Source organism: Capra hircus, unplaced genomic scaffold, assembly GCF_001704415.2.
Source record: "Capra hircus breed San Clemente unplaced genomic scaffold, ASM170441v1, whole genome shotgun sequence".
Taxonomy (NCBI): domain Eukaryota; kingdom Metazoa; phylum Chordata; class Mammalia; order Artiodactyla; family Bovidae; genus Capra; species Capra hircus.
In genome coordinates, this window is record NW_017190169.1 from 16,112 (window position 1) to 39,643 (window position 23,532).

General features: G+C 59.1%; 1 protein-coding gene across 1 annotated transcript in view; it reads right to left on the reverse strand.

Moving 5' to 3' along the window:
- Positions 1-23,532, reverse strand: part of ATP2B3 (ATPase plasma membrane Ca2+ transporting 3) — a 49,635-nt gene that overhangs the window by 13,905 nt on the left and 12,198 nt on the right. Inside the window, 11 exon segments of the mRNA XM_018045201.1 lie at positions 4,219-4,453; positions 6,721-6,962; positions 7,287-7,529; positions 8,015-8,229; positions 8,520-8,684; positions 9,775-9,816; positions 12,584-12,709; positions 12,836-12,961; positions 13,165-13,422; positions 13,690-13,887; positions 17,258-17,587. Coding sequence (XP_017900690.1) covers positions 4,219-4,453; positions 6,721-6,962; positions 7,287-7,529; positions 8,015-8,229; positions 8,520-8,684; positions 9,775-9,816; positions 12,584-12,709; positions 12,836-12,961; positions 13,165-13,422; positions 13,690-13,887; positions 17,258-17,465 — 2,058 coding nt within the window. The 5' untranslated portion in view covers positions 17,466-17,587.

Genomic DNA, 23,532 nt, shown 5'->3' on the forward strand with positions numbered 1-23,532 from the left:
GCCCCATTAGCAGGCTAGCTGGTGGGGTACCATGTCTGTGAGGTCTGGAAGGATGAGAAAAGAACTTCTGGTCCCAGTTGCCCATCGGTCAGATGGCAGGAGCCATCATGGGCCTCCCCTCCCAGGCCTTGATTCACTTGTCTCTGCATCTCTTATTTTATTTTAAAAATAATATAAAACCTAAGACTTTAACAGCTTCCCTGGTGGCTCAGATGGTAAAGAATCTGCCTGCAATGTAGGAGACCTGGGTTTGATCCCTGGGTTGGGAAGGTCCCCTGGAGAAGGGAAAGGCTACCCACTCCAGTATTCTGGCCTGGAGAATTCCATGGACTGTATAGTCCAGGGGGTCGCAAAGAGTTGGACATGACTGAGTGACTGTCACTTTCACACATATATATTCACACACAAACATACACACACATACATACACAGATGGGCTTACAGGTGGCTCAGTGGTAAAGAATCTGCCTGCCAATGCAGGAGATGTAAGAGACACAGGTTTGATCCCTGAGTCAGGAAGATCCCCTGGAGGAGGAAATGGCAACCCACTCCAGTATTCTTGCCTGGAGAATCCTATGGGCAGAGGAGCCTGGGGGGCTACAGTTCATGGGGGTCACAGAGTCAGTCACTCCTGAGTGACTAACACAAGACTAACTTTGGTAAAGAATCTTTCTGCAAGGCAGGAGATGCGGCTTTGATCCCTGGGTGGGGGAGATCCCCTGGAGAAGGAAATGGTCACCCACTCCAGTATGCTTGCCTGGAGAATCCCATCAACAGAGGACCCTGGCGGGTTAGTCTAGAGGGTCTCAAAGAGTCAGACAGCTGAGTAATGAACACTTTCACTTTCAAGACTTTTAGAGCCATAGGGTTGACATGATTAGGTGTTCTCAGGGGGAAATGGGCCATCGCTGTGGTTCCTCACATCTCTATTTTCTTAACGTAAGAGTAGATTCCAGAAAAGACAGAACAAGAGATCCCTCTGGTGCTGAGGGGGAAATGGGCTGTAGGGAGTGGAGACTAACTGAGAGGTGGTGCTCTTGTCCCAGAGAGTGGAGACATTCCTGTTTTTTCGATGAGGATGGGCTGGTGAGCCCTGAGATGGCAGTGTGGAGAGGAGCCAGGGCGACAGTGCCTGAGGGCTGGGAGGGGACAGGAGGCTCAGAGCTCAGGGAACTGGATTAGGAGGTGAGACCTAGGCCTGTGACATGCCCAGATGGGGCCCTGGTGCGGGGTGCAGCCTGAGGAGACCCAGCTGCCTGCTGTTGTCTGCTGGCCCCAGCGCAACCCTCTGTGAGCTCCTAGTGGGCACCACTGGAAGCCCGGGGGACAACGTGAACCTGAGGACGATGTGAGCCTGGGGACAGAGAGTTAGAGAGCCCGCCGTGTCCTGGGTGTGGCCTGGCAACCAGGCCTGGGCACCAGGGACAGAGGGGTGATGGGGACACACATGTGTGGTGGCCAGGGGAGCATGGGCCAAGGGTGGGGGGCAGGGCATCCATGAGACCCCAGGGCAGGTGGCCGGTAGGCTGGGCCAGGCGGGCTGTGGGGGAGCCCTGGCCTGGAACGTTGGGGCCCACTGGGGGCCCCCAAAGCCAGGGGATAGTGGCTGTGATTTCTGCCGTGGAGAAAGTAGGGAGAGGATGGGTACCCAGGGCTGGGACAGAGTGACCTTACACATCCTGCCAAGTTACCTAGAAGCCCCAGCCCCAGGAAGGGGCATTGCATCCCGCCCCTTCCGTAATGTGTGTGTCTCCTCACTTAGCCTCAATCGAGGACCCTTTCTGCTTTTGGGGGATCCTTGGGAGTTGCCCGGAGACACCTCCCTTCCAGCAAGTTCCCTCCTGGCTCTGAAGCGTCTGGTAGCTGGCTCTCTGCTGTCACCCAGTGGTCATGACACGCCTGAGCACGTTGAGCTTTGATCTAGCCTCTGCTTGTCTCCGAGTGGCTGCGACCCCGCTGGCTCCCTCTCTGGTCTGAAAGGCCCTTGGCCTCCCAGGCAGGTAGCAGGAAGCTCCCCTCCATCTGTACATGCCCTCTCCCTCATCGGGTGACTGTCCTTTCTCACCTGCATCCCTGCTGTCCCAATGGACACAGCCCTGGTCCACTGATGCCTGGCGGCTCAATGTCTGCATGAGCCCCTGCACCCCTCTGGCATAAATACAGCATGCCTACAGGGGCCAAGTGATCCCCCAGGGGCAGAGACATGCCACTGACAGGCCATCTTTGGGTTGCAGCCGTCCCAGGCCCACAGACATCCTGGCAAGTCTAACAGTGCCATCAGTCTTCCTGCCTGCCATTGGGACCCAGGATGTCCTCCTTGGCCACTGTCTGCTGGCTGGTCCCCATGGTAGGGGGCGCGTCCTGCCTGGCTTCCCTGTCCTGGCTGTATTGGTGCCACCTGCTGCCCAGTCTCTCATGCAGCCATTCTCCAGCCAGAGGCAAGACATCTTGCCCCCAGAGCCCCTTTACCAAGGCGATTTCTGGTTCTAAAACAAGCACCCCATTACTTTGCTTTGAGGGTGCTCTCCCTCTCTGATTCAGCCCACTGGGGCAGCCACTGAGGCTGAGCCTTCGTGGTGACCTTTTTGGAAATTTTATCCAGGTTTTTTCTAAGATGAAGACTTTTTTTTTTTAATGTATCTCTGAGAAGAGCACCAACAGGGAAAGGTCTAGGCCTTGCCCCACCCACATGCTTGCCTTCTGGACTGTTCCATCTAGCCCCCACCCTGGTCCCCAGTCTCAAGCCACCGTGGACCTGCCTCTGCAGTTCTGTCTTAGGATGTATGCATACATCTCAGGCCTCCAACCTTGTATCGATGACCAGAGCTTCAGTTTGCAATGAATATTTATGGGGGAAATGAGGGGAAACTGGAAGGGCTCCTTGGCCCAGGGGGCTGAGGTGGAAGGGCCAGACGGCCTGGTTATGATGCTGTGGACATGGCCTTGTCATGGCCCTGGGAATCTGGGAACCTCATCTTCCTCTGTCTGTGATAGCTGGGTGGAAAAGTGTAGAGCTGTTGCCGTCAACACTGGGGACAGCAGTGGCGAATGGTTCTGTTCAGAGGGGGAGGCCGTCAGTCTAGGCAAGGGCCACATGGCCTTAGGACTTGGCTCGCCGTGTGGACACAGCCCTCCTCTTTGCCTCAAAGTTTCTCCTTGGTCTGGTGAGGGGAAAGGCTTGCTCCCTGGGTCCCCCAAGGCTTGCACCCTCTCATCCTGCTCTCCTGGGCAGCTCCTCCCACTGCCCACCTTCTCTGGGCCCACTCCAAGGCCAGCCTAGTAGGCTCTCTTCCTCCAAGATGGGGTTTTCCATCTTGAAGGACACACACCTCTCCCCATTGCTCTTCCTCTCTAGGCCCTGATTAGCTTCTGCCCTGTTGGTGTGTTTCAAGAAAGCTCTGAGTGAAGTAATCTCCAAGCACTGGCTCCCTGTGCCGTCCCACGGGACCTGCTTAGCTCAGGGTGGGGCGGGCCACCTGCCCTCTCGCTCCAGCCAACACGTTTCCCATTGTTTCACCTCCCTGCCTGGCCCTTTCCTTTGCAGGCTCCTCCCACTGTCTGCTTGGCTACCCTCATGACCCTAAGTCATGTAAAGTCATTTCCGGACAATGTCCCTCTGGCCAGGACCTTTGCTCTGAGCTTTCCATAGGGATGTCCGGAACCCCACTCAGCCCCAATCAAAGCCTCAGCTGAGAACTGTCCTCCTATCTACCAGCACTCCTCAAGTACCATATACCCAGTTCTCTGAACCAGAGCCCAGTCAGCTGTCCCTGGCTCATCCCTCCCCTCCTCATCATCCTTTCTGGTCCGTCACTTCTGCTAGCCTTGGCAGCCATCAGGGTTCTACCTGCTGCCCTCTCTTCCGTGGCAGAGGCAGAACCTGAGCCAGGCGTGGATGCCAAGCCAGAGGGGACCTTCCAGAGGGGAGCACAGAGCCTCCCGAAGGGCACCAGGGCCGGAGAACAAGAGGGCTCCACTGTGCCTGGGAGGTCTGACCTGGGCCATGGCAGCCACGCCCCCGATGCTCTGCCATCGTCCACCCTTCTCACCTGGTCCAACTCTGGCCGGCTGCCGTGTGTTCTATCTAGAAAGCCTGGCAGGGAGGTCGTGATGGCCAGGAGGGCAGGAGGAAGGGGCAGTTCCCTCCTTGCATTTGTGTCCCAAGGCCGAGGCCCCGTGCAGACAAGAACGGTTGCCTCAGCCATCCTGACAAGCTACCTCGGGCCGCACAGGGTCCTCGATGCCCACGACGGCTATGCAGGTGAGGTCGCCCACCACCTCGTTCTCATTGTCCCAGTCGGGCTCCTGGGGGGCGGTGAAGTCCCGGTAGGCGATGCAAATGGTGCGGAGCCCATCGCAGGCCATCGGCTCAATGATCTTCTTCACCATGTCGTCCCGGTCCCGAGGGCGAAAGCTGCGGAGTTCCCCATTGCTGTTCAAGATGTTGGTGCACCTGGGGCGGATGGAGCAGGAGGAGCTGGTGTAAGGCAGGGTAGAGGGTTTCTCTGAGGGAGGTGGTGCTCCGCTGCTGCTGGGGCTTAGAAGAACCCCCACCTTGTTCTCACCAGAACCTCAGAATGTGACCTTATTTGGAAAGAGGCTTGTTGCCAAGTTAAGATGAGGTCATCCTGGATGAGTGTGGGCCTTCAGTCCAATGCCTGCTGTCCTTATAAAGAGGAGCAAACACATAGAGACACAGACACAGGGACAAGGCTGTGTGATGACGGAGGCAGAGACCGGAGAGATGCAGCTACAAGCCAAGGAAGACCAAGGAGACACGCCAGGGAGCATCCCATCCTGGAGGTCTTCCGGGGAGGGTGACCCCACCCACACCTTGACTGAGGACTTCCGGTTCTGGCACCAGGTTGATGGTACTCTGTTTTCCCGGGAGCCAGGAGCTCAGACACTTGTGCAGCACATCTTTGCACACTCGATGGGACCTGGTGTCTGTGTGTATGTGTTGCGTTTGCCCTGTTGAGCTTTGGGGCAAGAGGGGGGATGTTAGCAAAAACCCAAGGCCCCAGAAGGGCTAGGATGGGGAGGGCTGATGGGATTTGGGCACAGAAAAGGAAGGAGCAAAGGAAACTTGAGCCCCGGGGCCGGCATGGCCGTTGGACAAGTGGAGGCCCTGAGAAGACTGGTGAGGAAGGAAAAAATGTTGATTGTGGAGGTTCTGTTCAGGCCTTTTGCCTGTCCTGAAGGCTCCGGAAGGAGGCGGGGCGGGGGGAGGGGTGAGCACTGAGGTACAATTAGGTCAAGTCTTAGAAGGCGGCTCCTCTGGAGAAGGCAGCCGAGGAGCCAGGTGGGCGGGGGAGGGCGCTTGAGGGCTGCAGAGGTCAAGGCCAAGGGAAGGTGTGAATGCTGAGGGGTGGGGGGGGGGGCAGGGCACTGGGCATGGCACCACCTCAGTCTTCCTAACAGCTCTGTTGAGATCTAATTCACACAGCACATGATTCACCCGTGCAATGGGTCCTAGTATATTCATAGCTGTGCTGCTATTACCACTATCACCTTGAGAACATCACTAACCTCTGAAAGGAACCCGGCAGAAGCAACAAAAAAGGAGAGATAGATTGGACTTCCCAATTGAAAGACATTTGTGCATCCAAGGACAAATCAAGATAAGGAACAAGAAATCTATCAAGGGAGTGAAAAGACAGCAGCCCACAGAATGGGAGGAAATGCTTTGAAATCAGATATATGTTAAGAATCTAATATTCAGAACATACAGAGAACTCTCACCGCTCAACAATAAAATGACAAAGAATTCAGATCCAAGATGGGTAAGGGCTAGAGTAGACATTCCTCCAAAGGAGCTAAACAAATGACCAACAAGGGCATGAAAAGGCACCAAATATCCCTAGTCATCAGCAAAACGCAGGTCAAAACCGCTGTGTGATCCCAATGGCTGTAGCAACAGCAGCAACGATAATCAGGTAATAACTCGGTGAGGATGAGAAGCTAGAACCCTTAGGCACTGCTAATGGGAAGCTAAAGTGGGACAGCTGCTGAGGAAAACCGTTTGGCATTCATCAAAAGATGAAACACAGAGTTACCAGTTTTGCTCCCAGGAATATACCCAAGAGAGCTGAAAATATGTGTTCAAGCAGAAACTCTACGCAAGCCTTCAAAGTGGCACGACTCACAGTAGCGAAAAGGTGGAAACAACTCAACGGTCTGCCAATGGGACAACTGGATAAGTAGAAGGTGGTCTGTCCATGCAATGGAATGTTATTCTGTTGCAGAAAGGGATGAAGCACTGATAAGGGCTGCAATTCAGATGAACCTTGCAAACCACGCTCCGTGAAAGAAGCCAGATACAAAATGACACATCCTGTATGATCCCTTCATATGAAATGTCCATAATAGGTAAATTCACAAACAGAAAAACAGCTGTTGTTGGTTATTTGTTTCGTTGTTTAGTCACCAAGTCGTGTCCGACTCTTGTGACCCCATGGACTGTAGCTCACCAGGCTCCTCTGTCCATGGGATTTTCCAGGCAAGAATACTGGAGTAGATTGCCATTTCCTTCTCCAGGGGATCTTCCTGACCCAGGAATTAAACCTGAGTCTCCTGCAAGAACTGGGGGGATGGGGATAGGCATGGGGTTTCCTTTGGGGTTATCAACTTGTCTGGGACTGAATGCACTTTAAAGTGATTAAAAGGGCCAGTTTCCAGAAACGCCATAGCCTTTGGCTAGCCCCAGTTCCATTCACTCACTTTTTCAGCAGGATCTCTGAGGCGCCCTTGCTGAAGAGGCGGAAGCCGCCGTCAGGTGTGCGGATGACCGTGCTCATGGACTTGCGGACCGAGTTGAAGGTGTACACTTTATAAAGCTTATCTTCGGGAATCTGCTCCCGCACCGGCTGGAAGTCCTGCTTGAGGTCCAGGACGAAGCCAAGCAGAGCGCACTCTGTCTTGTTGCCCACTTGGCGTGGGAGGGCGCCTTCCTTCTCTGGAGGCTGTGAGGTGAGGAGAACCAACATGGCCCTGGGGGCCCCAAGTCCACCCACCTTACTGTCCTTGGACCCCAGGCCAGCCTTGGCCTCCAGCATGGACTAGATGGGCAGCTTTCCCACCATTCACTGGGCTGTGAAGGGCTTCCAGAACCTGCAGGCCCTGCCCAGGGTCCACAGATGAGGAGGGAGCCCAGCACCCCAGAAATGATTGTGGCCCTGCTCAAAAAAGTCCTTAAGGGAGCCTAGCCAGCCCCTGGTGACAGCCCACCCTGCAGCCACACCTTGCCGCCCCTGCCTGGGCCCGCCCACCACTGGCTCCCAGCTCACTAGTATTTTGGTGGTGTAGGCACTGTTGATGGAGATGGCATGGACCAGGAGGTCGAGGATCTTGGGGGTCAGGGCACTGGGGGCCGGAACCTCTTTGTAGTGGGTGTCCCCAAGGTAGGACTGCACCACGGTCATGCGGTTGGTGGTGAGTGTGCCCGTCTTGTCAGAGCAGATGGCCGTAGCATTGCCCATGGTCTCACAGGCATCCAGGTGGCGGACCAGGTTGTTGTCCCTCATCATTTTCTGTAAAGGGCACAGATGGAGGCTTGGGTAGCCAGCTGTCCTGGGGGAGGGGATTGGCCCAGGGGGTGAGGGAGTAAGAAACACAGCTCAGATGGGCCAGGATGATGCCCCTGCCCGGTGCCCCTCTCAGGCAGGCCCTTTGGGTTCCCCACCCACCACGATCTTTGCCTTCCCCCACTGTGTCCTAGGGGTCGTCCTTCATCTTCTCCCCCATCTCAACTCCCTGCTGCCCCGGGACCTTGCCCTCATCTGGCAGATGCTGGCTCGTCATGCCCCCATGTCCAGGAGGCCAGGTTGGAGAAGGATGTCCAAACCCAGCTCTGCATCCCTGCTCGCCAACCCCCCCCCCCCATTCTGCCCCTGAGCGATCCCAAACTTTATCTGGTCCTCGCTTGTTCAAGCTGCTTAAGGGCTTTGTGCCTCGAGTCCTGGTTCTGTATCCTGGTACCACAGGATTCGAATCCATGGTATGTTGATTTTATTACCTTGACGGAGTAAGCTAAGGAGATGGTGACAGCGAGAGGCAGGCCCTCTGGGACAGCTACAACCAGCACGGTGACACCAATGATGAAGAACTTGACGAAGTACTGCACGTAGACAGGCGTGCACTCTGCCAGCCACACCCGGCCGTCTATGACGAAGGTCTCGATCACAAAGTAGAGGACCAGGATGATAACAGTGATGGCGGACATCACCAGCCCTGCCACAGGCAGTAGAGGCAGGAAGGGAGAGCAAGACAGAAGAGATAAGGGATGCTGCAGCCTGTCCCTGGACTCTTGGAGGGTCACAGTCCATCCTCACCAGAAGAGGCAGAAGCGGGCCCTGAAGGCCGTCATGTGTCCCTGGCCGGTCCCCTGGCTGATTGGCCCATGGTCCCCATCACTTTTCCTTTGCTCACTTGTTCTCCTTGGCCCAACCTCAAGCCCAGGAGCCCAGCGCCCTCCCTGCCCACCAGGTGGCCCCCTGGGCTACCCTGTCGACGGTCCCCACCTGCTTTCCCAATCTGCACGGCCAGTTTGGTGAGCTTTCCCTGAAGGACTGACTTCTCCTTCTTGGGCACGTTGGCTTTCTTCTTCTCCCGCTCCTCCATCTCCCCGCCCTCTGCGCTCTTCAGGGGCTGCATTTCCATGGCAACAGCCCCATCCTGCTTCTTGGCTGTACAAAGGAGAAGCCCGAAGCCAAGGTTAGGACCTGCCTGCTGGAGTGATGGCTACAGGGGGGCTTTCACAGGGCAAGCAATGGCACACCAGCCCTCCTCTCTCCTCAGCCCAGGCCCTCCTGAAGTGGGCGCTGTCCAGGGCAGGACCGAGATGCTCCTCTCGGGGCCTTGCAGGGGAAGAGAAGACAGACAGAAGCACTGCTAACTGGGGAATGCACACAGTGTGGTCAGTCCTGTGACACTCCAAACCTCAATACCTGAGAGTGGAGACCTGGGGTCCATAGAACGTTCCAGAACCCAGAGTTGACTCTGGCACACTGGCGTCTAAGCCATGTCCCCACTGCCCTCAGGGAGGCCCAAGAATCCCCGCGCTGTCCTCCCCTGCTCTTGGCTCAGGCCTTTCTTTGCTCCTCTCTACTAGCTGTCTGTCTACCTCCTCTCTGGAACTAGCAGTCCCGTCACAGCACCCCTGCTGCCCTAACTTAGTGGTGCTGTGTTCCTCACCACCCTTTATGGTCCCTCCACTACCCGGAGGGTGTACCCACTGCTACCACTCATCCTCATCTCCACTGAACGAGCTCTCAGTGACTCTGCACATCAGCCAATCCCTGTGGCCCCATCTCCTAGCCCTTTAGCTGCAGCCTCAGTGACACTCAACATCCCACCTAGCTGGACGACTCTAGTCTCTGCCCCCAATGCAGTCTGCCACTCCCTGTCCCAGCCTGGGCCCTGGCCATCAGACTAACCTCCAGTCCCAAGTGCCTGCCCAACCACCAGCAGCCTCTGAACTCTTTGTCTGCCTCATCCAAGAGGGCAGCAGGCCTCAAAGCCTCAGCAGAAAGGCCACTGAGCCGGGAGCCCATTGGCCCCACAAGGTCTTGGGTGAGTCCCCCTTCCAGAGCATCAGATCCCTCACCAGGATGTGGGCTCATGGGCCATCTTTGTGCACTCCTGGCGGGGTCTGCTGACTGGCTGCCCGCCCCACTCACCTGGCCTCCAGGTCCTTCCCCTGCAGCAGAGGCAGGCAGCCCCCCCACCCCACTTGGCACCCTCTGCCACCCATCCTGAGTGCAGAGCGCCCATTACCTTTGGTCTGGCTACTCTCCATCGCCCCATCCTGCTGCTTGCCTACAACGGAGAGGAACGACAGACACGGAGACTTGAGAACACCACGTGGCCCTGGTAACACACACGCACATGGGACAGCGGGGCACAGGACACTGCAGCCAGTGTGTGTGGGAGGAGGGGCGGGCAGTGAACCCGCGGGCCAGAACCAGCGCAAGGGGCTTGCCTAGATCGGCGGTCCCCCACCTTCCTAGCCCCAGAGACTGCTTTCATGGAAGACAATGGCTCATGTCCTGCTGTGCAGCCCAGGTCCTACATGGAGCGGTATCTATCCAGGGCTCGGAGGATTGCAGTTCCCTGGCCTAGATGTTTCCTAAGCCTGGTGGCCTAGAGATCAGCTTTCTACACAGCATGGCCATGGAGGGAGAAGAGTTGGCCAGGGTCAGGACACCCACAGCACTGGAGGGAGCATCAGGGCTGGACCCCAGGTGGATCTGTGCGGGGATCCTTTGCTGATGTGCTTTGCCACCATAAAGCCTGAAGCTGGCTGCTAGGAATGGTGGCAGTGACTGGCTTCCCTGTGTCAACGTAAATGGTGCCAGCCATGCCTCTGGTTTGCAAGGTTGGCAAGGACTGTCCCACTGGGAGGGCTCAGGAGAGCCAGCAGGTGAGGGGCTTCAGGCTTGGGGGTTCGGGTTCTGAACCCCAGCTTCTCTTGCTTCACCTACACCCAAGAGAGCTCTCCAGAAACCACACATGGACAGCCCTACGTCCAAAGACCACTGATCCCAGGCAGGAAGGGCTCGCGTGGGCTGGCTCATCAGCCCCCACAGAATAGCTCATGGTCACTGGAGATCCTGGGATGCAGACTGGAGGAAACGTAGCTCCCAGGTGGTGGGGTGTGGTCTGGGGGGTTCCAGGCAATCAGGAGAGGCTCCTTCCCGACCCTCATGGGGGGTTGGTTGGGCCCTATGGGCGCATTCAGAGGCAAAGGGGTGGGTGACAATCCGGCACGAGGAAAGGGTATTGCCCTGTGATTGGGGGAGCCTTTTCGAGGGGGGAGGGAGGTTTGAGATGAGCACAGCCAGAAGATGATGGCTGGACCTGGCCTGCAGAGGGGGCAGGAGCCAAGGTAGGTGAGGAAGAGGAAAGACAAGTCAGCCCAAAGAGGACCACGAGAAGTCAGGCCAGAAGGCAAGAAACAGCCTTTGGTGGTCAGGGAGCGCTCAGCCTGCAGGCAGGATGGATCGCAGCGGAGGTGGGGAGAGAGTGAGACCCCACCCTCCAGTCTCCAGTGTGCAGTAGTGGGTGCAATGCCCCTCCCAGAGCCTGGCCAGGTCAGCTTCCCCTCGGGGCTCCCTTCCTCTAGGAAGCCAGGTGCTAGAGATACCTCCTACCTGACATAGCAAGTGGGGGACAGGACCCGGGGCTGCGGGACCCAGGGGGCTGGAGGTCAAAGATAAGGGGCCTAGGACCGAGGCCTTCAGGCCTCTGACATTGAAGGGACCTAGCGGGAGGGGAGGAGCCCGGGAAGGAACATGGAGGGGGCGACCTGCCAAGCAGCCATCAGGATGTCACTGGAGGTCACTGGGGACTCCAGTCCAGCCTAGGGGAGGTCTGGGGCCTGCCTACCCACCCACTGGCCGTCCAGGGGGCACCAGGGTACTGACTGTGCAGAGACACTGGGCTGAGCTCTGCAGGGAGGGGAGTCCACGAAGGGAACCCAGGCCCAGGGTGCCAGGACCTGGGGCCCTGGGAAGCCTCTAGGCAACAGCAGCTCACCCATCTCCTCCAAGGAACACAGTGGCCCAGGAAGGGGGACATGAGGAAGTCTTTCCTTATGTTGACCCATCCCCATGTTCCTGGGCTGGCAGACTGATCCCACCTGCGCTCAAGGCCCAGTGGCCTTGATTGACTGGGTGGAGCTGGTGACTGGTGACTCGCTGCCTATGTCCACAGGACCCTGGCTGCAGGCATCTGGCACATGGTCCCCTCGTACCAGTGTGTGTCTTTGTACTTCTAGTGGATGCAGGGGGCTTCACTCAGAGGTGGGGTGCACATGGAGCAAACGCCATTCCTCACCTGCTTTGTCACAGGAGTGGCCTAAGGGGAGATCCAGGTCAGTGCAAGGTGAATTGTGAGCAGATGTTGTGAGGACTGCAGGGGGCACCTGCCATGTCTGGGGCTCAGGGGAAGCAGCTGGGTAGCCATGTGCCAGTTTGGATACAGAGTTGAGATCTCTGAAGACATCTGTCCCTTGACAGTGCTTTCCCTTGGGGTGAGGGCCCCAGGCCCCTCTCAGCTTCCTCTGCCATGATGGCCTTTAGGGTGCCCAGGCCCTCCTACTTGGGAGCCCTCCACCTTGGCTATGACACCTAGCTGTCATGGTGGCCTGGGGCCCTCAGCACTTCACCATGCGGGCTGAACACCTCCCCCTGCGGGCTGAACACCTCCCCCAAGGATGGCCCCGAAGTGCTCTCCCAAGCCAGGGTGGCTGGTCTCTGCCTCCAACTCCCTTCCTACTCAAGCAGGGCCCTCCCCACACCTTGGCACACCTGTGCCTGGGAGCATATGCCCCAAAGCCTTCAGGGCACAGCCATCCAAAGGAAATTATCTCGCACAAGACTAGGGGTCCCAACCTGCTGGCTCTGGGGCAAAGACCTCAGAAGAGGGGCCTCCAAAAGGAATTCCAGGAGAGAGGGTATGGGCTCCCACCCGCCGAGGGCTGGTTCTCATCAGTGCCAGAGCAGGGACGGGTTGAGCGAGGGACCACCAGAAGGCAGGCTCAGAAGAGAAAGCAGGCTTCATACAATGGTTAGTGCTGCCTTACCTTTCTTATCCTTCTTCTCTTCCTCCTCTCCACCAGCTCCAAGCAAGGTAAAGATGATGCCCGTCTGGGAGTTCACACCCACGGCCGTCACCACCATTCTTCCAGAACCTTCCATGACATGAGTGCCTGGCACAGCAACACAAAGGCTGAGACAGACATCTGTACCGCGGGCTGGGAGGCACGCTCAGCACCTCCAGGTCTTGTCCCCCTAGGCCTCCCAGGACCAGGAGCCCTGCTTCCCCCGGGGCTCACCTGACAGCAGCATGGGGTCCTTGTCTGTCGACTTGCGCACATGGTCCGACTCGCCTGTCAGGGAGCTCTCATCGATCTTGAGGTCGTTGCCCTGGATGAGCACGCCATCAGCAGGCAGCAGGTCTCCTAAGGCCGGCCAGGCAGACAGAACCACAGACCGTCCGAGCGTCTGAGCAGCCTTCCTCCCCACTGCCTCCCACCACTCCAGAGGATGTCCCTTGGGCCTGGGTAGCCACTCATCCCCAGTCCGGTCATCCAGCTGCTAGGGAACCGGGCCCACAGAAGCACCCAGCTGGGTGTACTGGAGGTGCTGCCCTGGGCGCACTCACCATACTTGACCTGGGCGATGTCCCCTACCACGAGCGTGGCCACGGGCACCTGGAGGAGCTGCCCATTCCGGATGACGGTGAACTTCTGCTCCTGCTCAATGCGACTCTGCAGGCCTCGGAACTGCTTCTCTTTGCTCCAGTCGTTGAAGGCCGTGACCAGGACCACGCAGATGACAGACAGCAGGATGGCGGCCCCCTCGATCCAGCCCGCCTCGGCTTCCCCTTCGTCTTCGGCCCCAGCCGACACGTTCCCACAGGCTGCGCCCGCCGAGGACAGAAGGGAAGGATGGAGGCGGCAGATGAATTCCTTCACTGGCTCCTTCCTGCTGCCGGTACCTCCTAGGACCCTCCCCTCCTCCGGCCCCTCGGTGGTGCAGCCCTCGGCCCGCAGTGCGCCTCCACGCCCCGCTCCTCCGAGTCCGCCCCTCACCTTCGCTCTCCTCCCGGGCGGTGCACAGAATGAAATGCTCCGCCCCCTCAACAACCCGCCCCCGGCGCCCCTCCCCTCCACGCCCCGCCCCTCACCTTCGCTCTCCTCCCCGGGCGGTGCATAGAATGAAAGGCCCAGGGACACGATGGCGGCCACCTCCAGGATGATGAGGGTCACATCCTGCAGGGCCTCCCACACCAGCTGTAGGAAGGTCTTGGGCTGCTTGGGGGGGATGAAGTTCTGCCCGTAGATCTGCCTGCGCTTCTCCAGGTCGTTGGCGTTGTCAGCCAGGCCTGCGCAGTGCAGGGATGCAGAGCAGAGGCACAGAAGGAGATGATGGCAAAGGCCAGCCCCGCACCTCCCGCTCCCTTTTCCACATCCGCCCGTCTCCCCCTCTAGACTGAAAGCTCCCAGGAAGCGGAACCGCGCTGGCCCAGCGCCTGGAGCCCTTCTGCAAAGCCTGGGGGCACATAGGGGGGGCAGGCAGCGTCTCCAGCTGCCTGGATGGCACAGGTGTGCGAGCACGTGATAGTGCAGAGATCCCAGCATGAGGAAGGCTGGACCACCCTCCCATACGCCTGGGTGGGGCCAGGAGCTAACAACCTCCTCTGCATCCTCGCAAGCTGCTGTGTGTGGGGTGGCAGGGAGGGAATGCAGGGTGCAAAATCCACACCCACAAAAGGGCTGGCCCCAGGCACTCATTTCAGAATCTGTGGCCTGACTTCTCATTCTTGGGACAACCCACTTCCTACCCAGGTCAGCACCAAGGCCTCTGGGTCTCTGCTTTCACAGGGTGAGTCTCCTCAGGCTCATTCCTGAAGGCAGCGAAAGCTTCCACATGGGACTGGCATTCAGGCCACTGCCTCCCAAGGCCAGACATCCGCTTGGCCATCTTCCCCAGGGGCAGACACAGTGCCCTGGTCCCACCTCGGCCCTTGGGCTCTGGCTTCCTTCTAGGCCCTTCCACAGGACCCCTCCACCCCAAAGCTTTCTGGCTTTTTGGTGCCCCCAATTGCCTGACCCCACACTGACACCTCATGGACTCTGTGGCTTGCAGTTGCCAGCCCTGAGGAGCTATAATTCCCAAGGCCTCCAGTGCGGACGGGCGGTGGTCGGGGTGGAGCAACCGGAAGGGCTGGGTCCCAGCCCGTGGGGTGCTCCTTGTTGGCTTGGAAACCCACGCAAGACATGGTCCCAGATGACTTGAGAAGATGAACGTGCTGAGGGTGGTATAGAGGATCCGAAAGAAGGAGGGTGGGCATGTGCTGGGTAGGCAAAGTTTGTTTCTGGGGAGGGGACGAAGGCACCTCGGGGTGGAAGGACCAACAAGAATGAGCCCTCCGAGCTAGGCTGCGGCCACACACTGTCTCCCTCACCAGCAGCAGCCACAGCTATCTCTGTCCCTCTCTGCTGGCCTCACTGTGCTGGGCCTGGCCACGGGTCAAGGTTTTGGAGGCTGTGGTCTCCCACTGGGAGAAACTGAGAACCTCAGCTCCGAAGGGCCCGGCGACCCAGCTGAGGGCTTGTGTCCCACTCCCCTGACCTACAGAAGATATGAAAAGGGGCTTACTACTCAGAAGGTTCTTGAACTCTGAATCTCCCAGACACCCAGGGTCTCCACTACCCCCACTCTGGGAAAGGGTGCTGACTTGGAGCCACCAAGAACCACAGAGGCCCAACCCACTGTCTAGAGAGCCCCTGGGCCCCTGTCACGCCTCAAGAATCTGCATGCTGCCTGCCCAACCCCATTTGCCCAGCCAAGCCCTCAGGGCCCCTTTCCCAGGAGTTTCCTCTCTCCCTCCCTTGGCCTGTCCATTGGCCTTGGTTTGCCCTTGATGCTGCCGCAATGCCTCTCTCTCCCTTGCCCTAGAGCAGCCCAAGGCCTTGGCCTTCCTGTTGGCACCAGGGTCTGGAGAAGTGCTCGCGAGGGCAAGCCAAGACAGCCAGCAGCAGCCCCTCTGGTTCTGAGCACACACTGGTCCAGCCCCGGTCTAGGCTGCAGGGGCAGCGGCTGGCGGTTGCATGGACACAGATGGCACCCTGCCCGGACCAGAGGCCAGATGCCATCAGAATTGGATTAGGACCACATCGTGCGGCTCTCCACTCATCTGCCCCTCCTTTCCATGAGTGTCAGTGGAGGCCAGGAAGGGGAAGGGCCGCTCACCCTAGCCTGGCCTAGGCTCCCAGCTTCTGGAATTTTCTTGGATGCACTTACTGCCGAGAGGAAACCCAAAGTCCCCTCCTCCAATATAGCATGCACCTGCTTGGCCTGCTGCCTTCCCCCCACCTTGCCAGGGGTGTGCAGGGGCCCTGAGGCTCAGCTATGCTGCACCCCACCTCCCCGTCCATCCTGGAGCTCAGGTCACTGTGTCTGAATGGCAGTGGGAGCATCTAGGTGGGCCAGGACCAGAGCCTTATTCTGGATGCAGAGCGGGCCGGCTGGCTCCCTCTGCCATGGCCGGGCCACCCACCTGGGCACCTGCTCTTCTCTAGGCCTGCCCCTCCACCGGGTGAGTGCCAGAGCCACTGTGGCAGAATCGGGCATGTTCCCAGGGGCCTTGACATTTTAAATATTTAACAAGGCCTGACAGGCAGAGGAAGGAGCTGCCAGCTGAAGCCCATCTGCTTCCTTTTATCTGGGAGAGGCCAGAGCCCTGGTGGCTAAATGGCCCTCTACCTCGGGCCTCCCTCCACCCAGCCCCAAGTTGGGGGTGGGGGGATGGGCCAGGAGGAGGGGAGAATAGAGATCCTCTGGCCCCGAGCCAAGCCATCTGCCCCTGATCGATCATACACCTGCACCAGGCTGGGGCCCTTGAGAGCACAAAGCAGGAGGACCCAGGCGGGCCCTCAGTGCTCCTGATCTGGCCAGGTGGGTATGCTCTCACCCAGCCTCAGGTCCACCTCCTCTGCGGGGAGCAGGGGCGCATTTCTACCCCCTGTTGCAGCCCTGGTGTCACCTGCACACAGATGGAGCCAGGGAGCAGGAGACAAGGGTGGAAGCCAGGGCACTGGTGGACAAAGGTGTGCCAGCTGAGACAGGGCCGATAGGATCCATCTGTGCTGGTCAGGGACCATCCTGGCACCGGCCTGGGGTAGCCCCAGTAGCCCTGCCAGGGAGGTGGCAGCTAGGCCAGAAATGCTCCAGTTGGTGAAACCGGGGCCAAGCCTGGGTCCCCCCCAGGGGGTCCTGGCCTCCCAACAGACCCATAAGGCCTCCACGCCCAGAACCTTCTGGAGGACACAGAAGGGGGACAGCATGTGGGGAACACTTGGTCAAGGGCCGCCCTGCTCATCTCTTGCTGAGGTTTCAGTTTAGGGCCCATACCACCAGCATGTGCCATTCGGTGCCAGCTTCCTCCCTTACTTGGCTTGGGTACTTCAGTGCTATTTCATCCAGAGAAGAGATGCAAGTGGGAACCACTGGTGATGGAGGCAGGGAGCAGGGGGGCAGGTTGCCCCATGCAGAGCATCTCCCACTCTAGGGGAAAATGGATGCCCAGGGAGGGCATAAGGGCACAATCGTGGTCATGGTTTAGTGAAGAGTGCCTCTGGGAAGCGGCTGCAAGCCCTGTCTGCCCTGGGGCTACAGAGCCTCTTCAGGGAGGAGTGTGGGGAGGTAATGGCTCTGCACCGCTGGCATACCCGCCCTGCTGGCAGACTTACCCTCGGTGGGTGAGGTCTTCAGCCTCCTGCAAAGCCCGCCCACGTCCCCGTAGGCCTCCTGGACTTTCTGCAGTGCCTCGGCCCCCCGGAGCTCCATGAGGGAGCGCAGCTCGGCCAGCGTGCACCCGAAGCCGCCTGCATGTGGGGCCTCCCGCTGCTGCTGGGGTTTGGGGTGGAACTCGATGGAACTGTTGGCCACGTCGCCCATCCTGCCTGTGGCACGGGGGCGGGGGTGTTCTCGCAGGTGCAGCCTCCGCCGGGGGCAGGCGGCCCCCCGAGGTCCCAGCACTGGGGTGAGGTGTAGCCAGCGGGGGGGTCAAGTGCAGACACCTGGGGAGGAGGTGAGAAGCGCAGTTGAGATGAAACCAAGGTCCCCTCTCTGGAATGTTCTCTGCAAATGTGCACTCAGGTTGAGCCACGACTCACTGGGTGCAAAATTCCCCCCCCACCCCCAGGCTGGGCCAGGCCCTCATGCGTACCAGGCCTGCCTGCCAGGTTACCCCTCAGTCCTGCCCACCACAAGAACACAAGCTGGCAGGGCTTGCCACTGGGGGCAGGAGGCAGAATGAGAGCCTCCCAGTGGGGACCTACAACTGCTAGCACTAGGCAACCTGGGACATGGGGGCTCTTGCTGCCCCCCAAGTTCACCTGGGCCCCCACACTGGAGCAGGCGTGACATGTTGGGATGGAACGAACGGTGGGTGGTCCTGCCCCGGTATAGACGCTCCATCACACTCCCTCGCTTGCCTGATTTAAGACTCGTCCCTGGAGGCAGTGGTCTTCGGGCGGGGCCCCTGCGGCTCAAGGTTTCAGGCCCGTGGGGGTCCAGGGAACAGGGCAAGCCATGGACAGAGGCAGCTGGGCGCTAGGTCAGGGCTTAGTGCACAGGGTGTTTCTGCTACCCTGGGGGCACCTGGGGTCCAGGGCTAGGAAGGGAGAGGGTGGGGTGGGCAGGGGAAAAGGAGGGGAGAGGGCCAGAGGGAAGGGGAAAGAGGCAGGGAGGGAGGGAGTGGAAGGGGAGGGCGGAGGAGAAAGCAGAAAACAGCCACAGGTCACGGGTGACTTCTCTGTCACCCTGCCCCACAACACAGTGCCACCCAGTCCCCCTCACCCTCCGGCCCTCCAGATGGCAAAGTGAGGAGCTGGGGTCTCCCCGAAATTAACAACAGCTGGCTAAGTCCCAGGCCACCCCACCTTCCTCCTCCACGGAGCATCCTGAAACTTGCCCGAGAAACTCTGGTACCCCTGGCTGCCCCGTCCGGAGCCCTCACTGGGTCTGCTGGTGTGGGCCACAGGGGCTGCTGGGCTGCCTTGTCCCGGGTCCCGAGCTTCTCTAGCTAGTCTCTCCCCTCCTCTCATCCCAGCTTGTGGCCTGTGCGGAGTGGCGGCATCGCCAAGGCCACGCACTAAGCTCCCGGGACTGAACGAGTCTCAGCACATGTGGCCTTGGCCTTCACACCGGCGCAGACGGCTCCTGGCAACGTGGCTCAGTTGGGCTGGATCCCTCACGTTTGGGGAAGCTCCCGGCTCACAAGGATCCTCTTGGAAGCAGCTCTTGGCTACCCACCCAGGTTTCTGATCTAGAACTGCCCATGGAAACACAACGGCCCAGAGGCGTGTGGCCTCTGATCTCAGGAGAGCTGTGGCTACTCTCAGAGGCTGGCCAATGCCAGGAGCAGGGACGTGCCCCAGTCCTCAGGGGCTGAGACCAAGGTCTCTGGGAAACAAGGTTCATTTCTTTCATTGCCCACCAGCCCAAGGGGGCTCGGAACACAGAGGGGCTCTCAGTTCCTCTGGACACTGAGGCGGTTCCTGCCACAGAGGTGTAGCCTGAAAGGCATCTCAGCCAATGGCCATCTAAAGTGAGCCAGGTTGTCAAAGTTTGGGCACTTAAGTGTTAACACTCTAGACAGTTTCTGCACGAAGCAGCCTTCCCTGCCGGAAGACGTGGGAACAAGATGGCAGACTCGCGAATGCACGGTCCTCTCCGGCTCCCACGCATCTCCCCACCGCCTGTCCCTCCTGTTCGCCATCTGACCAATCTTTCCTGAGCACCTACTCTGTGTCCGTGCTGGCCATCCCTGCTGGCTACGGAGGGGTGGGCAGGACTGAACAGGTCCTTGCACTCTCTGGCCAGGAGGTGGGTACCTAGCAGGTCCTGCTGCTGAGACACATGGCCATAACAGCTTCGGAGTGTTGGAGGGGGGCACAGTTTCAGCTGGGGGCCGGGATGGAGGAGTGAGCCATTCTTTCTGGTTGGAAGAGTGTTCTGAGACCAGGAAGGAGGCAGGTAACGGGACAGGGTCCCAGACAGGAAACTGGGCTGCCAATCCCATGCCACCGAGAGTGGCAGAGGCCACCACCAAGCAGAGGGCTGCTGGCTGATGATGCACGATAGGGGAGGGAGGCAGGAGATGAGGGCTGGGACTGCAGGAGAAGGGGGAGTGGGGACCCCAGGGTGTGCCTGGAGCTCAGGGGACTTGAAGGAAGTGAGGATTCCAGGCATTAGTCTGAGGCCGGGTGGGCTCCTTCTGGGATGCTCTGTGAAGGCGTCACACACCTAGGCAGGCACGGCAGGAATCCCCCTCCCATTTGTCACTTGGCCAGGTGAAGGGGCAGAGACACAGGGACATCCGGGTCTCCTGCTTCTGACTTCAGGCTCTTTCTGGAAGCGCTGGAGGCCGAAATGGCAGCTTCTGACTGTCAGTCACACTCCTGAGTCCTCTGCAGATGCCCCGAACTGTCACCCCCACCCCCGCCCCCACAGCTTCCTTCTCCACCTTTGCTTAGGTGCTGCCTGTGCTGGGATGCCTGTCTGCCCTGCTTTCTCTGCCTTGAGCTCTGTGCCTCTGCCTCGACACTCCCAGTAGGGAGCACCTTGGATGAAACTGGCCATGTTGGGCTCAGTCGCCCCAGCCCCTTTGCCTGTTGGTTGCTGGAGGGGAGAGGGGGGTCTTGTCCGTCGGTGGAGGCCCTGGCTTTGGCTTTGATCAGCCCTGGGCCCATGGACAGGGCACCGACGGCCTCAGGAGTCCGATCCTGGGCTCAGATAGGCAGCTTGATCAACCTGGGGGTACTATGAATTCGGGAGGCTGGGGGGCATCTGGCAAATATGTGAGTCACTTGTCCCTGAGCAGAGTCCCTAGCTCTGGCCGGCACTCACCCCGGGCTGTGATGCCCTTGGCAGGCAGGCCACTGGCCTGCATTCCAAGATCTTGTGGGTTCGACCCCGGGGTCCCAAGGACAAGCTGGGTGCCTTCGTGGCCCCCCACTGAGCCACCTCCCCAATGCTTTGCTCTAAAAGGGAAGCCAGCTGAACAATCTGTTCCTTTTATCCTTTTGGCCTCTACACTCACTCAGACAAGACTCGGTTGGAAGGCACTCAGTCCCGCCCACATGAGTCAGGTGGGCTCATCCAGGTGAAGGTTGCACCCTTCTAGGGCACAGCACCCTCCCTCCTGGCCCTGACAACCAGGGCTCACCCAAGGGTGCCTTCATCCTCCTCCAGCGGTTGCCCAGACCCAGCCACACCAGGGCTCCCTACTGTCATTGCTGTGGCCTTACTGGCTCCAGAGTGACTCCTGGTAAGGGGACCAGGCAGAGAGTTGAGGCCTGGCCTTCTTCGAGGGCACAGAGCTCTCCTAGCCTCTCGTTGCGGTCCCTTGGCTGGATTTGCCATTGCTCCACCTTGCAGCCTGGCCTCCTGCCTGCAGCTGTGGCCCACTCCTTGGCCCTCAGCGCCTGCCAGGCAGGCTCCAGGGATCTCCCCGTCTACCACCCGACAGGTCTCCCTCCAGCTGGGTGACTGGTCACTATGTGGCCTGGTTCAGGAGTTGTCAGTCTGTGCCTCCAAGCTGCACTGCCCAGAAAGCATGCCCCAGCATCAGTCCTCCTAGCCTTCCCTTTTGCACATTTCTTTAAAGGCCCCCTCAGCTCCTGTCCTGTGCTGGTTGGTCAGCTCCATCCCATAGCCCGGTCAGCACATGGTCCTGTCCCCTTCTCCCCCGACAGCCTCTGATGAACCTGAGCGGCAATTCACATGGATGGTTCTCCACACAGTCCCGCCCAAACCAACTGCCGCTGAGTCTAGAATCCCATGGCCAAATCCTTATTTCACTCTGTTTGCCAGGGCGCCGACCCGAGAGTGGGTCTGTCCTGTGCTTGGGTCATCATCTCTTTGAGACACGTGGTTATTGAGTGGCTGGGGAGCCCACTTCGTGGTGGGCTGTGGCTGGGGACAGGGAGCTAGATGAGTGAGTGAGTGGAGGCCTTGGTGGTCTGAGAGAAGCCAGGGTCCTTGGGAGGTGGGATGCAGGGATGATAAGTTGACCCCCCAAGTTGGAGAGTGTGCTCTTAAGAACGTTCTTCTTCATCAACTCCACAGGCTACCGGGTATAGGAGTCATCAGTAAGATCAAGACCAAACAGCATATCCTTTGGTTTCCCTGTAAGCCTGGGGGATGGCCTCCCTCCGCCTGAAAAAAAGGACAGCAGTCATCCCGAAATGGCCAAGAGCAGAAGTGATCAGGCCTATCAGGGCTGCAGGCCTGACAGAGACTTCCTGGCCTGGGCTGGCTGCCTAGAACGGTTTGTAGGCACTGAAAGGGCAGGGAACATACCATTTCTGTACACTTCCATCTCTCAAACCTTAATTGGCTTAACTGAATTGTAAACTTCCATGGAGAGGGGACTCGGACCTTCTGGCTTTTGCTCCATCCTGGCCCAAACTGGCTGGCACTGGTGGGGTGGCAGGAGCCGACCTGCTGGGGGCGTCCTGACCTACCTCCCCCGGTTGTGTGACTTTCAACAGGCTGCTACCTGGGGGGGTGGGGGTGGGGTCGCGTGGGGCACAGCTGGAGACTGCTCAAGTTCGCACTTGGATTTTCCGATGTCTCTTGCCCCTGGGCCCTGTGACTCATGTCCACTCAACCAGAAACCCAGGAGTCTTCTCTGCCTTGCGCTGGCCCTCCCTGGCCACCGCTGACCGGCTTTGGGAGTTGGCCCAGTACTTCTGACTTAATCTGCCTGGGTCCCCAACTTCACCTCCTGTGAACCCCCTCCCCCTGGGGCCCTGGGCAGCTAAGAGCTTTCTGAATGAGATGGGGCACTTCCGTTCCCAAGCCCCAGCTCCAGAGGCTTCCCTCACTGCCTCCTCACAGATGCCCCATGAGGGCAAAGAGACACCTTCACTCCATTTCAGAGAAGGCAAAACTGAGGCTCAGACCTTCAGGCCTTGCCTTCCATGTCCCCAAAGGGAGGGTCAGACCACCCCGGGCTGCCAGGAGAGATAGCCCTTCCGAGGAGACGAGGAGCGGAGAACATCTGTACCCACAGGGCTGACCGGGCATCTGTGACTGGCACTGCCACCTCCCTGGGGTGGACGGATTGTGGCTGGTGGTATCAGCCAGAAGTCCCTGGGCCCTCCTGGCAGTAAGCTGGGGCCGAGAACACCCCTGCCAGGGAGCAGAACCCCCATGGTAGAGTCCCCAGTCCCATCTGAGTCCCATCCGAGGCAGAGTCCCAGGGCACCAGATGCCACCTGACACCCGCCCCGTGCGTGCCCTTCTGGCTGACCCAGCTGCATGGGGACCAGGGGGCTGAGCATTCAGACTCGCTGTGGGGATTTCTTGAAATAACAGTCCCCTCCTCTCGCTACGTCTAGGCACCTGGAACCTGCAGATGAGCTTGGAGCCAGGAGCCCTTGGAGACTAAGGGAGTGGGCGTCCTACCCTCGTTCTGCCCAGGAGATCCCCGTGATCCCAGGCAGGTGGGCCGGGGATCCCAGCACCCCCTCCCCCTTGACTTCACCCATGCCACCCCTTCCCTGCCAGGACCTCGCCCTCTGCTGGCCCCACCCCCTCCCTTCTGCCCAACGCACCTTGGTGACCACAACCACAGGGGCAAGGGAAAGGAGGGATCCAAGGACCAGGCCTGCTTTCAGCCAGGGAGGGAGGGAGGGAGGCTGGGGGGGAAGGCGCTGAGGCAGAGAACAGCCTCATTAATATTTCAGAGGCGCCATCACTGCAGCTCCTGGGCCCTCACAGCACCGACACTTGTGCTAGTGGAGGGAGGAGGATGGGATAAAAGAAGGAACTAAAACAGAGAAAACAGATTTAAAGGGACAGCCCAGCTCCCCTCCCCCACCTCCATGCCTTCCCTCCCCCTTGTTCCTGGTACAATTTGTGCACCCACCAAGTGGCTCTCCCAGGGAACAGCTTTGGGCAAAAACAATAACAGCAGAAAAGGGCCAATACTCGTGTGCAGCACCCACTCCCG